Consider the following 23,084-nt stretch of genomic DNA (forward strand, 5'->3'; position numbering starts at 1 on the left):
CCACATACCTTGTATAGTATGGTGAAAGGTACATGCCCTCCTCTGTAATTATTTTATATTTTCTCAACTCATGTTTTCTCACAATAACCATTATTTATTTATTGAAAAACTTCACGTAGGTGAATTCTGATGGATATAATTTCATCATTAAAGGATATCATACGATTATCTTGGTCGGTTATCCTAAAATTTACTCTGTATATGGTTTTTCCTGACACAGGTAAATAGACAAGATTTTTTGGTTCCATATTAAATTTATAACCAATCGGGGTTGAGTATGCACTGAATGAAAATATTGTATTTGTTCTTATTCCATCGTTATAAGCACCATCAATCAAATCACAATGAATTAATACTGAATTTATACCGGAGGATATTTGGATAACATTATCACTGTAAAACGTCCCGTTATTTTCAATCTTTTTTGAAGAGAAACCCAATAGCTCTCTAAACGAATTTTCAATCGTGAAATCAACTTTATAATTATTTTTAAGTTTAATAGTTGATTTTGAAGTGTGTTTTTGAATATCTATTACAATATTTTTTGGTTCATCACCTTTTTCTTTCATAAGGCGAGAGACTTCTGAAGATATTTGAGAAATCTCGTAAGCTCCAGGTGAAACGGTTATAGTTTTATATCCACTTCCTGGATTATAACTAAACTTGTTGTTTTTCTCTGTGATATTAAAAAGGGTATTGTAAGTTTCCATTGACAACAAAGATGCCTCATATGAGGTAAGGGGGTCAAGTTGTAGTGGGTAAGGGAATGAAGCTGTGTAATCGCTCGTTGTGAAATTAAAACTAAGAATTGTGCTTCTCATCTTATTTAATATCTAATAAAATATCTTTGTATTGACATTTATTAATTATTTTCATGTTCATCAACTGATCTAAAATGGCTGAGGATTCATTAAAACAATTGTTGTTTCCAGCCTTCTTACTACCTAACAACAATAATAGCCTATTAACTAATTGTGATGGGTCATTTGGAAGAAAACTAACACCCGAACCAAGCTTACTTAAAGCATCAATAATATGTTTCTCCTTCTCATTCTTCTTACTTTTACCAGCAACAGAAACTCCATAATCAAGTGCATTTAGCAACTCAATATATACCCTATCTTCCTCTCTTTCCATATCAAGTGGTTCCTCAAAATATTTTGAACCGCTGAATCCGGGGTTTGTTAGAAGAAACATTAATCTTGGAGTTAATTTAACATTTGGTTGAGTAGAACTCAAGAACATCAATTCATCATTAAATATCAATACCTTTTCTTTCACAAGATGGAACACTGCTGGTTCTTCTGTTGGAATGAGACCTGCTCTGGTTTCTGAATCTGCCAAATATTCATTGTTTTGAAGAGCTTCCACTACATAATTAGGGGGTTGATTTACCTCCTCAAGTTTCTGAAATAATTCTTCATCATTATATTCTAATTTTCCAAGTTCTTGTTTTGTTATCTGACTAAAATCTTTGAGCATTTGAAGTTTTTTCGGAGTAAATTCTACCGTGGGAACTGTAGGGTGTTGAGTTTTTAAAAGCGGTTTAAAAAATATCTCTTGTTTTCTTTCAAAGGCTTCTTCACCAGTTAGTTTCTGTCTCCGTTTCTTCTTTATCTCTTCCTGTTGCTTTACAACTTTTGAAACCAACTCTTGATGTTCTTTAAACTTTCTTGCTCTTTCTTCGGTATTCATTTTCTGTATTTATTTATTGAAAAATATCATTTAATGAATTGTAAAGGTCAATGGGAAAATTTTCCTTTTCTTTGTCATTATAGTAAATGTGTTGAAATAAATCCTTTTCTTTAAATATTTCATCAAATTCTTTATTGGTATTAATACGAGTTGTTATTTCTTCTTCACTAATACTTGTATCTCTGCTTTTCATACATTTGCGTTGAGTCTCCTCATCGATATCAAAACCGAATGATAAAATCTTAACTCCATCACCACACAATTGTTTAATAATTTGTCTCATTCCTTCAGGATTAGTTTCTAAAATCCCAAGACCATTAGATTTTACTTTATTTAACTCACTCTTACAATGTGAATATTTTGTAGAACCAAGAGAGACCTCCTCAAATATTTGACCTTCGTTCCTCAATCGCATATGTTCCTCCATTGAAATGTAGTAATAATCTTTCCCTTCTACTTCTCCTGGTCGCTTTGCTCTGGTTGTAGTACTCACAAAACGAATCATAGGGTGTTTTTAAAAAAAACTTACAATCTTTTCATTTTTACTATTCAAGAGTTTAGATTTATGAAAGTTCTTTCCAGAAGCAGATTTACCCACAAGGTTAATAATAATTGTTGTCATTTATATATGTAATTATGTTTAAAATAAAAATACATCCTTTAATATCTCATCTTGTTTCACAACAATATATTTATATTTTTCAATCGTGTGTTTCATATAATTTTCAAATTCTTTTTTACTACATAACGTAGAGCAATTATCTCTCCAAAAATTATTTACATCTATTGAATTTAACTTAAATAAAATAAAAGTATTGGCATTGTTTCTTATTGAGCGTCGAGGGAGTTGAAAATATGATTGACTAAGATATATACAATTACAAGAAGAATGTCTCCCTCTTGTATAGTAGCTATCCATTACTGTTTGGTTTCTCTCATTAACACAATCATCAAAGATGACGAGGTTCTTTTTTGATTTATCTAAATCTTGAGGTGAAGGTATATCATCCGTATTATCACTGAGAATACAAGTTATGGGTTTTGGTTTCGATTTTGATTTCTGTGTATCACAAAATAATTGTATTATATCTTCAATATTATAATCATTTAGTTTGTTTTGAAGTTTAAATAAACCGATAATGTCTTCCTTTTTAAGACCCGCATTAAAACCCTGTGAGAGTAGTTGATACTCGGGTTGAAAACTTGACTTTGTAAAAATTATTAAATTATCATAATCTAAAAAATTAGGACCAAGGAGCATCTTTAAAAGTAAACAGGTTTTCCCACATTCGCTTGAACCAACTATTAGACATCTCAATGAATTTGGAATGTTTTTATGGTTATTAAATTTTATCTTATTTTCCCAAACGGGTAAAAAATCATTCATTTATATATTTGGAAAACAAGTCATCTAACTTTTTTTGAGCTATTTTAGAAACTCTATATTTTATCCTGAGTTCGGGTTTAATTTCAAAATAATTCATTATTTTATTTATATAGTATCTTGTATTAACATTTCCATTAAAATTATTTTGAATAATAAATATCATTAAACCCTTATACATTTCCTCAATACAAATCGTCTCTTCCCTTGAAATAAATGGTGTATTATCATCACAATACTTAACATTCATCTCTCTTAATAATCTTGTAAAGTAATTCATTTTTGGTTCTAATTTAAAAGAGTTATATATATTTTTATATTTTTTATTATCATTAATTAAAATTAAATCACAGAAAATACATTGTTTATATGAACCCTCATTATTAAGCCCTATTCTATCACAAGCCGGACAATTCTCTAATTTATCATATGGAGAGTCTGGAAATTCTAAATATCCTTCAGAACTTATCATATTTATATAGTAAATTTTTACTTAAACTAAATGCAAGTTTATTCATTAATAAATACAATGTTTCAAAGCACAAAAGACAAATTTCAATCAATCTCTACTTCGGTGGAAGATATAGAAAAATATGTCAAAGATGTTAAATTGAACAAAGATAAATATGGAAATTTTTGGGTAAAACCAGTTATGGAAAATAACATGAGCCCATCTATTTCATTTAAAGGAAGAGCTCTAACTATACCTGGAAAGACATCCATTAAAGTAAATATAACAAAAGTTTCTCCTCTACTCCTGGCAATTTATTCAAAGCTTGAAAAAGTGATTGACCACGATACTTTGAAAAAGAATGATAAGACCATCAACAATACTCGTGGAGAAATTTGTATTTACTTTAATAATCCAAAGGGTGTAGATCTAAGTAAAATGAATGATGTTAATATTTCTGGTGAAATGTCATTTCATTCTATGATAGTTAGAGATTATTTAAAGATAACTTTTGATATTAAAAATGTAGAGATTGAATCCGTTAATGAAAGAAAGTATATTGGTATAGATGGAAAGGTTTTTTCTGCTAATTAAATATGAGTCATTACAGCAGTGAAGATTTTACTATTTCATTGAACTCGGACGATAGTGATAGTATTTCATTGAACTCGGACGATGGTGATGATAGTATTTCATTGAACACAGATGATAGTTATGATACTAATAGTTTGTGCTCAAATGATAGTTATGAGAGTAGCTTTATTGATGACTCTGAGTATGATTCTGAGTATTCATGTGATAGTTATGACTTCGATGATTCTGAGTGAAAAAGTGTTTTAGTTTAAGCACAGCGATATATATAAAACGGAGCTGTAAAGCTCAAAAGTGTTTTATTTTAAGCACAGCGATATATATAAAACACCACGTTTTCTCACGCTATAAATATGGTTTATTGTGATACTTGCGAGAAGGAAGTAAAATATTATAAACAACATATTCTCACCGCAAAACATACATACAACATTCTTAACAAACTTTCCCCTCTTCCACCTAAAACAAAACATTGTAAGGTCTGTAAAACAACCATCCTCAAGAAGGGGTTTAAAGCCCATCTTAAAACTAACAAACACTTGTCAAAATTGTTTACTATTAAAAACTCTGATGGTGCATTCAAAGGACATATTAAAATAAGAGTCTTTAACTTCAAACCTCCTGAACCAGAGTCTATAGTTGATGCTGTAGAAATAGTTAAACCTGCTGTTCAAACGTTGATTGAAAAAACACTAAAAGAAATGAAACCACTTAAATTTTATATGGGAGTAAAATTAGAAATGACAAAGGACGAAGGAGTTATAGATACACCCTACATGAGAACTGAGCCACACTTTATATCTTCATGTCAAGATTTTAAAACATCAGGAGTCTATGATGAACTTATTAAACAAGAGCAAGATGTGGATAATTCAATCGTAGGAAGTGGATTCAATATAGGAAAAATTATTTACATAGACATTCATATTCTTAAATCAGATCCTCTAAAAGCTTCTTCTTACATTGATTTACCCAGTGTTATCAAAAATAGAAAAGCAGTTATCAATATCAAAAATAAAGACAATAAATGTTTTCTCTGGTCTATTCTAGCACACTTACATCCTCCACATTTTCATGATGAAAGAGTATCTCATTATAAAAAATATGAGAATACATTAAATACGAAAGATCTAAAGTTTCCGATGACTTTAAATGATATTCCTAAATTTGAAAAGTTGAATAATTTATCAGTTAATGTTTATGGTCTAACAGAAACAAACAACATTCAGGTTTTAAAGCTTTCTGACAATTGTAAACAAACTCATATTAATCTTCTATATTTTAATTCAGACGAAAATTCACATTATACATACATCAAAGATATTACAAAATTAATAAAACCACAAGTATGTAAAAGAACAAATAAAATATATATTTGTATGCGTTGTCTTAACTTCTTCCATACACAAGAAAGATTAGATAAACATTCAAATTATTGTGGTGAACATAAATCAACGGTAATCAACATGCCTAAAAAAGACTCAAAGATCACATTCAAAGATGAAAAGAAAACAATAAAACATCCATTTGTTATATATGCTGATTTTGAAAGTATTTTAGAAAAAATTGATACTTCTTCTCCAGATCCAAAAGAATCATACACAAATAAATATCAAAAACATACTCCTTGTGGTTTTTGTTATTATATCAAATCATCCGTTGGTGATAAATATAACAAGTTAGAGATGTATAGAGGCTCAAATACCCCAGAGGAGTTTGTGAAACGACTAGAAAAAGACTGTGTTCGATTAACCAAGATAATGAGAGAAACCAATAAACCAATGTCCTTAACAAGTAAAGAAAAAAGGGAATTTATAAAAAACAATGTCTGTCATATTTGTGAGGAGAAAATTGGTAAAGGTCGAAAGGTTAGAGACCATTGTCATCTCACTGGTAAATATAGAGGTCCGGCTCATCAAAGTTGTAATATTAATTATCAACTCCCCTCTTTCATTCCTGTCTTTCTTCATAACAACGCTCATTATGATACACATCTATTTATCAAGGAACTCTCAAAGACTTCTGGAAGTATCTCAGCAATTCCAAACATGGATCAGAAATACATTTCATTCACAAAAACAATTCACACATCTCCTATTACTCATATCAGATTTCTTGATACATTTAAATTCATGGCAAGTCCATTGGCTAACTTGGTTCAAAATCTAAAAGAGTTTCCATTTCTTTCAGAGTATTTTTTAGATAAAGATTTTCTAACACAAAAGGGAATTTACCCCTATGACTATATGGACTCATTTGAGAGATTCAATGAAACACAACTTCCTTTAAAAGAAAATTTCTATAACAAATTAAATAATAGTCATAGATCTGATAAAGATTATGTACACGCACAAAATGTTTGGAAAAAATATAACATTAAGAATCTTGGTGAGTATCACGATTTGTACCTCAAAACTGATGTGCTTTTGTTGGCTGATGAGGCTTTCAGAACAATCTGTCATTCTGGATATGGATTGGATCCTGCTCACTATTACACTGCTCCTGGATTGGCTTGGAGCGCGATGTTAAAAATGACAAAACAAGATTTGGATTTGATAACCGATGTTGATATGCTTTTGATGATTGAAAAGGCAAAGAGAGGAGGAATTTCACAAGTCTGTTCAAAGAGATATGCTAAAGCAAATAACAAGTACATTCCAAATTATGATCCATCGGTAGAGAGCTCCTACTTGATGTATTATGATGCGAACAACCTGTATGGCTGGGCAATGTCTCAGGCTCTTCCTTATGGAAAACTTAGATGGGTAAAGGAAAAAGATTACAAAAAGGTTTTACAAGATGTATGTATCTCTACACAAAAAGAATTGGATGATTCAAAGGTTGGTTATTATTTTGAGGTCGATTTGAAATATCCAGAGGAACTTCATAACCTACACAAAGATCTCCCATTTGCTTGTGAAAAGGAAAGTCCAAAGAAGGAGTGGTTAAGTGATTATCAACAATCATTTAATATAGGTGAATCAACAGAAAAATTACTTACTACATTATATAACAAGAAAAATTATGTTCTACACCAAAGAAATTTGCGACAATATTTATCAAAAGGTCTAAGAGTAGAGAAGATCCATAGGGTTCTAAAGTTCAATCAAAGTCATTGGTTGAAGGGGTACATTGATTTTAATACACAAAGAAGAACAGAGTCAAAAACAGATTTTGAGAAAGACTTTTATAAATTGATGAATAATGCGGTCTTTGGTAAGACCATGGAGAATGTGAGGAAAAGACAAAATATCAGATTATCAACATCTTGGGAACAAGCATCAAAATTAATTAATAGACCGAGTTTTACTAGAGCTGAGGTCTTTACTGAGAACTTTTGTGCGATCCATTTGATTAAAGAGAGTATTGAAATGAACAAACCTATTTATATTGGAACATCAATTCTTGATTTATCAAAGTCATTAATGTATGATTACTTTTATAATAACTTGAGGAAGAAATATCAAAATGATGTTAATCTACTTTATATGGATACAGATAGTTTTATTTTGCAAATTAATACTGATGATGTTTATTCAGACATGAAAAAGGACATTAATATCTATGACACTAGTAATTACAGTCCAGAGAGTGAGTTGTTCTCTTCTAAAAATAAAAAGGTGATTGGAAAGTTTAAGGATGAATTAGGAGGAAATGTCATGAGTGAATTTGTGGGATTGAGGTCTAAGGCTTATGCTTATAAATACATTGTGAATAACGTTGAAAAAACTGATAAGAAGTTAAAAGGCATAAAGAAAAATGTCATTAAAGAAACAATAAACTTTAAGGATTATTATAACTGTTTAACAACAAAGAAAGAAGAGTTTAGAAAGATTAATGGAATAAGAAGTTATAAACATAAATTATATTCAGAAGAGGTGAATAAGAAAGCATTGGGGGCTTTTGATGATAAGAGGTTTATTTTAGAAAATGGAATTGATAGTCTCCCTTATGGTTATATAAGTATATAAGTGATAAGTTAAAAAGGGGGGTTAGGGATTTTAACGGGCTACCGCCGCCTTTTTACTGTTATATAAATGATAGAACCAAGTACCAACCAGACTAAAGAGTGGAGGTGTAATCAACCTTGGTATATAAATGGTAAACATAACGAATGTGAAAAATATCAAATAGGTATAATTGAAAAGACAACTGGTAAAAAAATTTACAAAACAAATAAGAGAATTAATTTAAATACCGGTGAATTGTGTAAAAAAGATGGAAATATTTTTGAGTGGACGGAAAACTTTGATGGTTGCCAGGAAAATATATACTTTAATTTAAAAATGGTATGTGGCACTGGAGGCGCTCAAACAAGAACATTGAGGGAGGTTTACCATTTTATCTTAGCTCAGTTAAAATATCTTGAGAAAGAACCAAACTCAAACATATTTTTTGTTAATGTATTAGACGGTGAGGAGAGTTGTAGGAGAATTAAATTATTTCCCACACATAAACAAATATTTGTAGGGTCGTTGTTTGAGTGGGTCAAAGATGATTCACCAGATGATATTAAGAGTAAAAGGTTAAAAGGTCCATAAGGTCAGAAGGATCACAGGTTCACACAGAAGGACCATTGTTTAAGTGGTCTAATGAATAAGGATAGCATGTCAAAAGGTTAGAAGGTTCGTAAAGAACAGGGCCGGGTGAGAGAAATAGAGGTGTTTAGGGGCAATGAGGGAGGGGAAAAATTAACATGTAAGTCAATGGGAAAATGAGAGTCCCAGAAGCAACATATATACACTACTACTGTCCTAACTGTTTTTATATGACCGGTATGGAAATTAAATCTTCCAGAGATCTTGTGCAGGCTAGACGGTAATATGATGGTGACATCCATATCAGGATTGTATACCTGGATGACGGAAGAGGGATCAACATCGCCTGCATGTCTTACGTGCCAGGCTGATCTCATGTCCACTTCTTCATGATCCAAATAATTCTCAGGAATTACATTAAATTCCTTCTTTGCTCAGTTTGTGCCAATTTTCTCTGTGGGCCACATAGACTGAGCAATAAGAAAGTCTGGCAACATCATCACTTCAAATACTGAACAGAAATCCAATCAATGACTCTTTGTTTGTGCCATCACTCAGGAAGCGGTGCCACTGCTGCAGAATCTTTTGTTCTTTGCTGAGTGTCTTCATTCTTTGTGAGGTGGATCCACTACGTTTCTGTCATTTGAAACCTTTGATACTAATATTCGCGTACCGGTCCAATATGACGTCAACTCGGCTGCTCTCATGTCATCCGGCTATAGTGAGCATCTGAGAAAGTAGAGAAAGTAGCGATGCCAACAGCAGGGCAGAGGGAGAAAATGGTCGAGGGAGAAAATGGTCAGTCAGCCCAACAAATGTTGCTGGTAGCCGTTGCGACATGGCATGAATTATAGCAATGTCCTCAATGATGACGGCGGTGTACTTCAACTTGGAATATTAAACGACAAGAGAATCACACTTTAGTTTCGAGAATGTGCAGGAGCATTTTTTTGTTTTTCTTTGCAAGTGCACCATCCACTGCTGATAGTGGATATGACACAGGGCCCAAATAACCAAATAATGTTTCAGAAGGGTTTTGAGGTCGACTTTACTCGACTAGCTAATGGCTAACAGCCTTATGAACACCTGTCTGTCTGCTTTCAGCCATAAATTTATATCCAGACTTAGTCATTTCCATAAGTTGAAGATTAACTCTCTGGAATCTCAGGAAGACACTTGCCAAAGTGAGAAAATTGGGGTGTGAAAGAATGGGGTAAATTTGAGTGTATATGTTTGGGAGAGTGTGCATAACTTTAGACTTGGCTCAAGAACTATGTACAAAGCTTTCAAATATGTTCAGTCGTTAGCCTAACCTTGTGTTGTCACTCATATTTGCAGGGTCTTTGTCCCAGAATATTCCTCCCATCTCTCGTTGGACATAACCAGCTGCAGTGTCTCTGACTTCACTTTGGCCACTGGGTGCCTGTTGAAGCTGCAGTTGAGGCCAAAAGCTCCTCCACTTATCAACTCGACGACAGCAGAATGCAACTCTAATGCATCTTGCCGGTTAGATGTAGATCCACCGATGTGGGGTGTTTGGTACTACGTTTCTGTGGAGAGTCTCTTGCCCAACGTGTCTGTGAGATATGACATCACAGTCATCATTACAGGTGTGCGGATGTTTATATTGATCATAATCAGTTGTTATGATGCTATATTTCAAGCTCTTGTGTGAGCAAGGCCTTTTCAATGCTCATACTCAAGCATGGACTGTGTGGGAGGCTAAACCCTCCAGGGATCTCTTTCATATAGACTGTGGGAGGCTAAACCCTCTTGGGATCTCTTGGGGATGATAACATTTTATCATGTTGTCAGTTGTTTATGACTTGTTCTTCAATATACAGTTGGGGAAATGTGTGAGTGGTTTGAAGATGGATTTCACTTGCAAACAAGCTGTTTGATTCTAAGTTGTGGTTATAATAACACGGGTTTTTCGTACTTGTGCTTTTTATTTCATTTTACTTTTTTGCGACTAAAAGATGTTTCAAAATCAAAACGAAACACGAAGAGGTAAAACGAATAGGTTTAGCTTTTCTAAATCTTCTTTGCTACGTCTACCTTACTTTTCTGACTATACTAGCTCCACCACCACAAATTAAATTAACTGTCTGCCATTTACAACGTAGGTGCACAAATGTCAATTCCACATCCCATTAAACTTTATCACAGAGTTACTCTGTGGAAAGAATAGATACTTGTCTATGCAAAGATTTTTTTTCCTACCTCCTTTTTTGGTGGTTTATATTCTTTCACCTTTAATTTGTCTTCTTTACTTCCATTTGCTTGTTTTCCCACAACCTAGACTGTTTCAGTCCACAAGTTCCAGCGAGCAGCTCATTATTCATGAGCAATTCCTCTGTCAAACCTGAACTCTGTGTTCCCTTCCGGCCAACTCTCCGGAATGATCTGGACACACTCTCCACACAATTCTACATCTTCTTTGGGCCCAATGTGACAGTCCGGGCCAAAGTACCAACTATTCTTGCGCTCACACTCATCCCACACATGGACAGCGGTGCAGTGTTTACCTTTGAGATGCAGCTCAATGTGGTATGGATGGAAGAACAAACACAAAGCTTTACAGAATTTTAGATGGTGTCATGAATGTGGGATCCCAGACAAATATACCACCAACTGAATTATTGGCTAAGAAATCATTAGAAAGTCCGCATTAAAAAATAACAGGTTAAACAACCTGATTCAACTTTCACACAGTGATGCAATGTCCACACCCCATCAATGTAATCCAACAATTCCGTCGTGTCCATCGTGTGCGGGCAAGGGAAACCAGGATGCTTACCTGCATGGACAAAAGCCATGGGGTTTATTCCTCGAACACACAAACACAGAAAAGAGACAAGGAAAATCAACAATATGACGAATGAAATGCAAAATAATAAATTTAATGAAATTAAGGCATGGAAATAAAATGAATGTTGTGGTGAATCTATAATCCTTACTTGAGGGACCCTCCATACTGACACAAATACGGACAAAGGGAAAGATAAAAGAAAAATAAATGTTCTTAGTCGGCCGACACTCAGCTCCGGCCTCAACGAGGACTTTTGTACACTTGGTGGTCGTTGAACGGGTCCGGTCGGTCGGCCAGCGAAAGGACTGAGTTTCGATGCATCCACAATGGTGCCGGTCAACCATGCGAGCACCCCGAGCCGCAAAGCGGCAGCAAGACGTCCTCCTCTCTCACTCCTCGTCAGAACGCACAGCACGGCCACAGGTTCCCCGAAGAGCACCACAGATCAACCACACCTCCTTCCACGTTTATTCCAAGTGGCACAAATGCTCCGAAATACACTCCACTAGCGGTCAAGGGCACGAAGCAGCCATCCGCCGGCGCAACCAGGACAAAAGAGAGAGCAAAATACTGAGAGCCACATGCTCTTCTTCCTCCCTTGCAATGCTGCCCACACAGCCAAAAGTTCCTCACTTTCTTCAAAAGCACCTACAAATCCTAGCGCACCAAACGCACCAACAATGGCGAGCTTCTTGTTCGGCAAGCACAAAACCCAAGAGAGAGAGAGAGAGACATTCTTATTCCTCTGCAATGTTTGAACCTTCATGCTGTCTGACGTCACCCCTCCCCCCCCCCAACCCCCAACCAATCGCCCGAGCTTTACCGAATCATTTCATCTCTTCCCGATCAATGACAAAGCTCGGAGTGTGGCCTGTCAGTTACGATCTCTTCAAGGCGGAGTTTAGTTTTGTCGGGTATGTTCCGATTACGTCAGCGGTGGCGGGGCGGGGTTTAGCCCGATGGTGAAAATGCGCCGGGTTTCCATCGGCTTGCCGGGGTTGTTGGTTAAGGGGGGCTCAATTGCATGGCTGGCCGAGTGAATGTAAAAAAACAATAGGGAAAATCACAGGAGGCAGTTACATACTGGGAATTATCCTTAAGCCCTATTTAACTAACACAAAACCTCCCTCCGTGTGGTGACACGTAAACTCTTAAGCTCACAGTTTTTCCTGCTTATATACATTGAAATGTCTCCTTCGCGTCCACGGTCCATGCTAATATTGCACGACACAATCCTATCTGTACTAGGGTATTTCATCCCTTACCCCCACAAACGTAACAATATGTAACCCATCATTCATTATCCGTGTACCAAATTTGAACTAGATCAGTAAATGCATTTCCGAGAAATGGTTGAGGATGTGTTCAAACTCAGATTTTTTTTTTTACAACTAAAATGGCCACCAGTCTACCAGTCGGCCATATTTGATCAATCGCAAAATAAAGTGAGGCACACGTGTATGCCATCATGTACTCTGCTTGTGCCAAGTTTGAACAAAATCGGACCATGCATGTTCAATAAATGGTTGGGGATACTTTTAAGTAACAAAATGGCCGCCTGTCGTTCATCTTGGAACTGATCTCGAAAACAAATGACGTACATATGTAAGTCATCATTCATTATCTGTGTGCCAAATATGAACAAAATTGGTTCTTACATCTCCGAGATATGGTTGCGGACGGACGGACGAGACCAAATCCATAAGCCCCCGTTTTGGACTAAGTCCAACGGGGGTTAATAATGATTTTTCATTAAATGTACTGCTGTGTAGATAGTCTTTTTAATGCAATAGAATTACCAGGAACATTGACATTGATACAATGGCAGTTTTTATTTTTAAGCCAGGTCTGAAAAAATATAACGACCGAAGTCGATTGCAAGATCGACTTCGCCATTGCAAAAAAAATAATCCGTTTTGACCCCTGTGACCCCAAATCCCCACCCCCTGGGGCATGAACTGGGGGTCAAATTCAAAACATTGTTCCATATTTAATGCACCCCTCCATTTTTCTATTGACTTTTTTTCCATATTTTATGCACTCCCTGTCCGCAATAGCAGAAAGCAACAACCCACTGCAACAGCGGACAGGCAAATAAAGGCTATTTATAGTTACTGTTACTTTGCCCTTTGACATATTGATCCAATTATTAATTAGTTTTCTTCATATTCTCATAATAAAGGTTTGTTGAAAATTTTATGACAAAAGCTCAAATGGTAAAAAGGTTATGGCCTAGACATAAACAGGCACACACAGAAGCAATTACAAAATCCAGTCTCCCGCTGTGTGGGCGGACTGATTAAGAAGAAAGACATAGATGCTTGACTCTAAAGCCTATGGATTGCTTGGATGGATGTTTGGCAAGTTGGATTCTTAACTTCACGTCAAGGGTTTTTACAGTAAAAATGTATTGCCTGTTGAAAACGCTTCATGGGGGAACACTTAATGTTGGATGAAATCGATCCCATGATGTAGACAATGGTCGTTTACTCAAAAACATTTACCGGTCTTCTCAGACTTTTCACTTTTTATCGTGTGAATTGGGAAAATGGTTATTGTTGAAAATAATTTTCATTGTTAGAGGTTGTCAGTAGAACCCATCCTAATTTTATTTTGGTTTGATATTGTCATAACCTGGTGTTGGGCTAGCGGCTAGGGTGCCAGCTTCGGATCCTAGGATCCTGGGTTCGAATCCCGGTCGATCGCTGAATTAACACCAGGGGGGTTGACTCAGCCTGTCGACCTTCCGAGGTCGGCAAATTGAGTACCAGTTCACTGGTAATTCCCTGCTTGTCGTAAAAGGCGACAAAAAGGGTTGGCGGCAGGAAGGGCATCCGGCCGTAAAACATTGCTTCAAAAAAAGGGGACCAAAAAAACAACAACAACCACTGTCCCCGAAAAAGGCCAACCCCCGCTTTGCGGGGAAAAATGGCCTCTAAAGGTGTTTTTTTTTTATTGTCATAACCTTGGGGCCATCTTGGTGCTCACCCCTGCCATTGGACCTCACCCCTTATAAAGGGGTAGGAGTTGAAGAAGAAGAAGATTTGTTATCACCTCTTGCAGCATGGTTCATTGTTCTATTCAAAGGCAATTTAATAACATGCAACATGGAGGGTTCAAAAAGTTATGCAGATGAGATACATGTTGTCGAATTGAAACAAGCCGACTTCAGTATAAAGGCTTTAATCCACTCAATCCAAGTGATATCTGAAGCATAAACGAAACACATGTATAAACATAAGCATAATAAATCTGTAAATGGTAAATGTAAACTGTAAATAAACCTCAATGATCCACTAATGTCTCACCGAATCACGTTATGACGACGCGGGATCTTATAACAGCTCCACACTCGGATAACGGCAAAACTCCAAAAAACAACAACAACACCAAGTCCCGGAAATACCAACAACAACATATAAAAATTCATCACAATACAATAATCCAAGATGCACCAAATCAATACAACGAAGTGTGTATACAAATAATAATGTACATTTATGTTTTCTTATGAATGACATAATTGTACAGTATATTGAAAAACAAGCAAATGGGGTGTCTTGGCTATTGTGAGTACCGTATATATCGTTCATAGAACCTTTGTGAATGCTCTTATATGCTGATTAGATTATAATTATACCTTTTTATTTCTAAGTTTCCCTTTTTATTTTATGTTGTCTCCATTTCATGTGCAGACGTATTTTACCTGCAATAGCATCTGTGCTTGTGAAAGTTTTATTTTCCCCCGCAGAGTTCCACATTGGGCGAGAACGTGACTGTAGTGGCGTGTCTTCACCCTGATGTTCCTTTTGTGCCCAGAAACAACCCACCATTTTGTGGCTATGGTCAGTGTGACTTTAGAAATGGACATGGGGTGGGTTTACTGCACGTCTGATGCTGTTGGACTGCTAAAAGAAAATATGCATCCTCAGGTTTTTATTATTATTATTCTTTCATTTTATCCTGCACATTTATTTCTGTCTGGTATACTGACAAGATAGGTCAGAAGCAGCACATTCGCTTTTGGCCTTTTTTATTATAGAGTTGTTTATTGATCCGATTATATACTGGCATCCTTGTGTTTCCCAGGTATGATGTTGGATCACTTTGAGTGTGCCATCCTTCTAAGTGGACATTAAGACATTGTCCCATCTGATAATGTTCACTTCCTGACATTAAAGATATTGGAGTACCTTTTGAGAAGCATAGGCCATCTTGTGCCTGGAACATAGACCTGTCCAGAATAAAATATCAGCTTTGAAAATGTTCATGATTGATCATTGTTTCATTGCTCCATATCCGTCTGAGAGAGAGAGAGAGAGAGCATCAAGAGCAATCATGATGGTGATATCACATTGGCTTAGTATGATACATAAATTGTGTAGTATATTCAAAGTTTGTTTTGTTGTATTCAGATATGGTAGGTATTAGACCAAGTTTGTATATATAGTGTTAATTACAGCTGTATAATGTGATGGTCGGGTGTTTAATCTATTCTCGCAGTTTCAGAACGTGACGGTAGTGTTTTGACCGACACATTTACCTATATTTTCTTCCTTCTCCAGTTATTTTCATTTCCTTTTTGTCTTTGTTAGCCCCAACTTAGCCTGAAAAGTTGCTTTCTCAAATATTGTTCAATATAATAATGTGGTGTTGTGCTGATGCTGTGTACATGCATGGGACTAGCACACCTTTGCAATATGACAGTTGTTTTCCCGGCTATCACCCTCTTCAAACTCCGTTGACCACCCCCATTTGTCACCATCACCAATTCTGTGCAAATTTATCTCATTCACCTCTGTGTATTCTTATATATCGCCAGCGTGGATCGGCTTGCTATGCTCGCCTCACCGCACGTCGCCGCAGAGTCCCGTGCTTATTTTAACTGAGGATGATGACCTGACTGAATTTGAGTTGCTGTGTTTTCTTGATTTACACCAATCATCATACAAGCATTTATTTTGTACAAATTTATTTCTAATATTAGTGATATTATTTATTTGTAATTTATTTGTAATAAAAAACGTCCAAGCGGTGTAAAGCTCTAAATGGTCAAGGGTCCAAGCTGTCTAATCGGTCTGAAGAGTGTAAGTGGTCTAAATGGTGTTAAGGTACTGAAGGGGTGTAAAGGTTTAAAGGGTATAAAAGGTTGGAACGGTGAAGGGATCTAAAGGTGTCTAAAGTATTGAAAGGGTCTTAAAGGTAAAAGTGGTCTTGGGGGTCTTCAGGATCTTGGGGCCTAATGGGTCTAAATGGTCTTATGGATCTTCAGGGTATTTTGGATGTTTTGGATTTTTTGCATCTTTAAGGGTCTTCAGGGTATTTATATTTTTGCGTCTTTGGAGTCTTTTGGATCTTCTGGGTCTTTAAAAGTCTTCAGCATATTGTTACGGATTTCCGAAGCCCGTTCCCTTACAAAGGGGAGATAAAGCCCCTTTTTCTCCTTTTGGGTCTTCGAACCGCGAGACTGAGTCGCCACTTCCGGGCAGATGTGGGAAAAGGTCTCGGGACAATTTTCGCACGTACCTTAAGTACCCACGCCGCAGCGGAAGTGGGGATCGAGTTCGCACGAGCCACGCATAATTGAGTACACCCGAGCGGATGACGTACCACGTGACCCGTGCTGTTACCTGGCTATTGAACCCGATCAGAGCGATCTAATTCGTACCATGCTAAGCCAGTGATGGAGACAAAAACGGTCGAATCAAAGGAATAACAGATTTAATTATTATTTACACAATGTACAATGGTAGAAGAAGAAGAGACACAGGGCAGTCTTAAGCCGTCTTAACTTATTTCACCAGACAATGGGCCCACTCACACACACAGGGAGATGAAGGAAGAATGTTGACACGCCGAACGTGCCAGCTTTGATCGCTCCAGGAACAGCTCACCCGGCGTGGCCCTCTGGCGGTCACAGCACGTATCCTGGCGAAGGCAGGCAGGCAGGCGGGAAAACCCTTGCGGCGCGTATCTCGGCAAAGGCAGGCAGGAGGTAATATTCGCGTCTGTGGCCCGGCACGGCTGTCTTTCACAGCGCGATTAATACAACTGAGCGCTCCGGTCTCACAACTCAACTGGCTTGCCCTGCGCGCATCTCATAACTGAACTCAGCGCGTCTCCTCTCGTAACTCAACGGAGGACCCCGGCTCATAACTCGTCTGCATCATAACTCAGGTGGGGGCTCCGGGTACAGGGTTATATTGCCCCCGCCCGAGCCCGCATCGAATGTTCCAAACCCCGCCTTTTGCCGCAGTGGTAATTCACTCCCCTCGAGCCCTGATTGGCGGCTCGCGCTTACCGTCGGCTCCTCCTCCGCCTTCCTTTGGCCTTGATCGACTTGTTCAGGCCTGCCTCGTGGTATTTCGCGCCAAAACCAAAAGCATGGAGGCATCATAAGGGACCTAATTCTCATTATTCTACTCAACGCAAAACTAACACAGGAAAGGTCTACGCTTACATTTACTAAGAAATAACTGAGCTTAAACGAGGCTACATGTTGTAGTGTAACTAAACTAGGAGGGGAAATTAACCTTTATTATAAAAACACAAAACCACAACAATATTGTTATGTCGGGTGGGGTAGTGATATGTAGAGCCAGCTAGATCTGAATAGGTAACGTGCTTCGTCTGTTGCAGCAAGGAATCTGCCCTGTAATTTTCATGTGTAGGCGTTTTGTCGGGTAAGAGTATACTTGTGAGCATACCAGGATGTTCGAGTGATAAATAGAGTAGGGATTAAAAGATAACGCCCCTGTGTGTATTCACACCTGGTAGCCAAATAGCCAAACCTTTGTCCCGTATGGCAATGCACACCTGTAGACACGTAGTTAGGTCCCTAGCGCAACATTAAATGATTCCCTTCCCTGACATGACTTTGGAAGACGGACAGGCAAGGGGGGGGGGGGGGGGGGGCGCCGCCGCATGGACCTACGCTGCACCTACGAGCTATGATCACGCTACATGCTACGCGCTATACCACGCCCAGGAGGGCTGTGATCGGTTGGCGCGAATGGACGCGGAAGGCGCGAAGCGGGTCGACAAAGGGGCGGGAAGTTACGAGGCTTTGGTTGGGTGCCGCGCCGAGGTTGACGTCACCGCCAGAGGTTATAAAAAGAGCGCGCGGAACTCTGCGCGCAGATTCCTGGCCCTGGCAGTCCCAGTGCGATCTCGAGTGGAGAGAGTCCTGTCCCTGGTTGCATTGGCTCGCAGTCTTGGCCCTGGTTGAGTTGGCTTGAGAGTTGGCTTATCGATCATGTGTGAAGATCGACCTCGCGGTGCTTGGAGCGGTGCTTGTGCGGGAGCGAGGTTCGGTGCTGTGAACGGGCCTAGTGACGCGTGCGAGGCGGGCGGAGGATTCCTCCATGCTGGAGATTGAAGACGACAAGACAGATAAGACCGAGCTCCATGTTCCCAATTACATAACGGACGTGTTATTTTGGTTGTTCACTCCCCCCGTCTGTATTTGACGTCAGTGTGTGGGATCCCAATCTAGGAACTTTATATAATATTGCGTTTTCCTGTCCCTACGTTTCTTTGCAATAAACCCTTGTATTATTTCCCATCCCCTGTTAAACATGTGCCCGTGTCGAGTTAATTCCCTTACAGGACCGGAGCTATGTCGGTGCGCTGAAGGTAAGCTTTTGCCGCAGCCTTCCATTTTCCTTCTTCCTCCCACGCGACCATAGTAAACTCCGTATTGGTTGTTGCCTCCGAATAAATCCAGTCAGGCCTATCCGCGGTCTCTGGTATTAACCGGAGTCGCACGACAATATTTTGGGTCTTCAGCAGCATGAGTGTTTTGGATCTTTGGGTATTTGGGTATTTTGTGTCTTCATGCTATTTTGGGTCTTCGTAGTCTTTAAGGGTTTTTAGGGGTTTTTTTTTTTTTGTGGTATACAAGATCGAGGCTCGTGTAAGAGCTAGCACAATAAACACATATTAGCACATAAAACACAAAAAAACATAAACGGACACAAAACAATAAAGGGAGGGGGAGACGAGATGGGGAGAGAGAGGAAGCACACAAGCACAACAGTAGAGAACAGGGACATCGGGAGATCTGTGGAAGGGAGAGGGATGGGGGGTTGGGGAGGGAAGGGGTACACGGTAGAAAACAAATTGACACTACTAGGAATTTTAGGAATGAAGTCGGAGATTGAAAGATGTGGATTTGGGATGTATCAATGGGGGTAGAAAAGATCAAGGTTTTGGATGTGGGAAGATAACAGATGGTGGTGAACAGCTGTTCTAAAGACTTGGAGGGAGGAGTGGGATTGAAGATAGTGTGGGAGTTTGTTCCAGAGGTGGGAAAAAAAGAGGAATAAAAGAGTGAAGGTGAGCGGAGAGTCTTGATTTTTGCAGTTTCACCAGAAGAGGGTTGCTGGCAGTTCTTGGGCGTCCTGCAGGAATATTTGGGGGGCACATCACAGACAGAGCTGAGGGAGCTAGGCCAGAGAGGAGTCGATAGAAGACAGAAAGTCCACCAACCTGACTGTGGGTTTGTCATTATATTTTAGATATTTTATTTAGGGTATTTTATGTATTTTGGGTCATCAGGATCATTTGGGACTTTGAGGGTCATCAGGGTATTTTGAGTCGTCGTGGTCTTTTGGGTTTTTAATGATCTTTGGGGTATTTTGGGTCCTCTGGGTCTTTTGGGACTTTTGGCTCTTTGGATTATTTTGAGTCCTGTGGGTCTTTAAGGGTCTTCGGGGTCGTTTGGGTCTTCATGGACTTTCGTCGTCTTGTTGGTCTTAATCCTTTTTCCTTTTTCTAAATGGTGTTGGTCATCATAAATGGTGTTGGTCATCTTAAGGGGCATCATACATGTCAACTGGTTCACAATCAATTTCAATGCAAACTTAAAGGGTCTTCAAAGGTCTAAGAGGTCTCAGCGGTCCAATGGGTCGAAAGGTATATTCCAACAATACGTAATTAATAGACAGGATTTTAACCGGCGTTCAAACAGGATGTAATTAATAGACAATCACACAGCTTACGGATGGACTACTTCACGGACTGTGTTTTCGGTTATATATATATATATATATATATATATATAATAATAATAACAATAATTCATTTATTTTGTATAGCGCTTTTCCAGAAGCCCAAAGGCGCTTTGACAGAGTGGAAAACATAATGCATAACAATACATGAAAACAACAATTGCAAAAAGACAAGAATCAAGAAAACAAACAGCAGCGATATACGGCATATATATAAGACAAGAATCAAAAAGACAAGACAAGAATCAATAGGGAAATATTTAAAGCAAAAGGAGGGAGAAGGAGAAGAGATAGTCAGGGGTTAAATGCTGTGGGTTGAATGTTGAATGCAGCGTTGAACAGGTGGGTCTTTAGTGATGTTTTGAATGTGGTGAGTGAGGAGGAGTCTCTGATGGTGTGAGGTAGTGAGTTCCAGAGGGTGGGAGCAGCGATGGAGAAGGCCCTGTCCCCCCAGGATCTGAATTTGGTCCGGATGGAGGGGGTCAGGAGGTTGGTACCAGCAGAGCGGAGGTTGCGGGTGGGAGTGTGTCTGGAGAGGAGGTCAGCCAGGTAGGATGGGGCCAGGTTATGGAGGGCTTTGTATGTCAAGAGGAGGATTTTGTACTGGATTCTCTGGGGGATGGGGAGCCAGTGAAGCTTGTAAAGGACGGGGGTGATGTGGTCACGGGTCCGGGAATGAGTGAGTAGACGGGCAGCGGAGTTCTGAATGTATTGGAGTTTATTGGTGATTTTTGAGGGTGAACCATAGAGGAGGCTATTGCAGTAGTCCAGACGGGAGGTGATGAAGGCGTGGATGAGGGTTTCTGCAGCCGTGGAGGAGAGGGATGAGCGGAGACGGGCAATGTTTTTCAGGTGAAAGAAGGCTGACTTTGTGATCTGTTTAGTGTATTTGTCGAAGGAAAGGGTTTGGTCAAAGATGACGCCAAGATTCCGGATGTGAGGGGAGGTGGATACTGGGATACCGTCGATGTTGAGGGCAAAGTTATGGGTGGATTTTGTGAGCGTTTTTGGGCCAATGATGATTATTTCAGATTTATCACAGTTAAGCTTGAGGAAGTTGATTTGAAGCCAGGATTTTATTTCAGTGATGCAGTTTGTCAGGATAGAGTGGGTGTCGGTGGAGACGGACTTGGTGGAGATGAAAAGCTGGATGTCATCGGCGAAGCAGTGGAATTGGAGACCATGACGGCGGATTAAGTGACCGAGCGGGGACAGGTAAAGGATGAAGAGGAGGGGGCCAAGAACTGAACCTTGGGGGACACCTTGGGGGAGGGGAGCAGTGGGGGATTTGCAGTTATTGATGGAGATGAACTGGCATCTGTCAGAGAGGTATGATTTAATCCAAGAGAGGGCAGTGCCGGTGACGTTAAAGGTGGATTCAAGTCGGGTGAGGAGGATAGTGTGATCGATGGTGTCAAAGGCAGCGCTGAGGTCGAGGAGGACGAGAATGTTGAGGTTGCCAGCGTCAGAGGAGAGGAGAAGGTCGTTGGTGATTTTGAGGAGAGCAGTTTCAGTACTGTGGTTGGAGCGGAATCCGGATTGGAATGTTTCATACAAGTTATTGGCAGAGAGATGATGTTTGAGTTGAGTGGCTACAGCGCGTTCCAAAACTTTTGACAGAAAGGGTAGGTTGGAGATGGGTCTGAAGTTGTTTAGGGTGTCAGGGTTTAGACCAGGTTTTTTTAGAATGGGGGTAACAGCAGCAATTTTGAGGGAAGGTGGGACGATGCCTGTAGACAGGGAGGAGTTTATTGTTGCAATGATAAGTGGAGAGAGAGCAGGGAGGGAGGCTTTGACAAAGCTGGAGGGGATGGGGTCAAGAGTGCAGGTGGCAGTTTTCATTCCTATGAGGAGTTCAGAGAGGTCAGTAGGAGAGATTGGGGAGAACCGAGACAGGGGATGGCAGGACAAGGGGGGGCAGGTGGTTGGAGGGGGAGCGGGTGCGGCGGTGGTCAAGCTGTTGTAGATGTTGTCAATTTTGCGTTGGAAGAAAGAAAGGAAGGAGATGCAGTTGTCTACTGTGAATGACTGGGTGGTGGTGTTCAGGGGGCGGAGGAGTTTGTTTATTGTCGAGAAGAGTGCTTTTGGGTTTCCGGAGCCAGAGTGGATAATTTGAGAGTATATATATACACATACATACATATACATATATATACAGTCACGTGAAAAAGTAAGTACACCCCATGTAAAGTTTTGACTTTTTCAACATATTCCAACATACAGCTATTTGATCTTCATTTCAACAATATTGATAGATAAAGGTGATATAATATAACAAATATCATGAAACATTTACATTTTGTAGTCCATTGTATAATTTAAATAAAAATAAATGCAAATTTCGCATGTGGAAAAAGTAAGTACACCCCTACATTTATCACTACTTCAAATACCTAAAATTAGAATCAGGTGCACCAGCTCAGGTGCAAATGATTAGAACATCGTTAGAGAGGATCTTGGAGGAACCTGTCTTATTTAAACCTCAGACATTTAGTTTGGTTTGCTCTTTGTTGTTGAAGTGCGTGGCGTCTTCATGCCTAGATCAAAAGAGCTCTCTGAGGCCTTCAGAAAGAAGGTTATAGATGCCTACGAGTCTGGGAAG

General features: G+C 38.8%; 1 protein-coding gene across 1 annotated transcript in view; it reads left to right on the forward strand.

The window, feature by feature from the left end:
* Positions 1–23,084, forward strand: part of TMEM8B (transmembrane protein 8B) — a 96,469-nt gene that overhangs the window by 29,069 nt on the left and 44,316 nt on the right. The window contains exons 5-7 of the mRNA XM_068121735.2: positions 9,998–10,269; positions 10,962–11,209; positions 15,223–15,316. Of these exons, the coding sequence (XP_067977836.2) occupies positions 9,998–10,269; positions 10,962–11,209; positions 15,223–15,316 (614 nt within the window). The remainder of the gene's footprint in view (positions 1–9,997; positions 10,270–10,961; positions 11,210–15,222; positions 15,317–23,084) is intronic.

This window comes from Myxine glutinosa, chromosome 1 (assembly GCF_964187855.1).
Source record: "Myxine glutinosa chromosome 1, kmMyxGlut1.1, whole genome shotgun sequence".
NCBI classification, from domain to species: Eukaryota; Metazoa; Chordata; class Myxini; order Myxiniformes; family Myxinidae; genus Myxine; species Myxine glutinosa.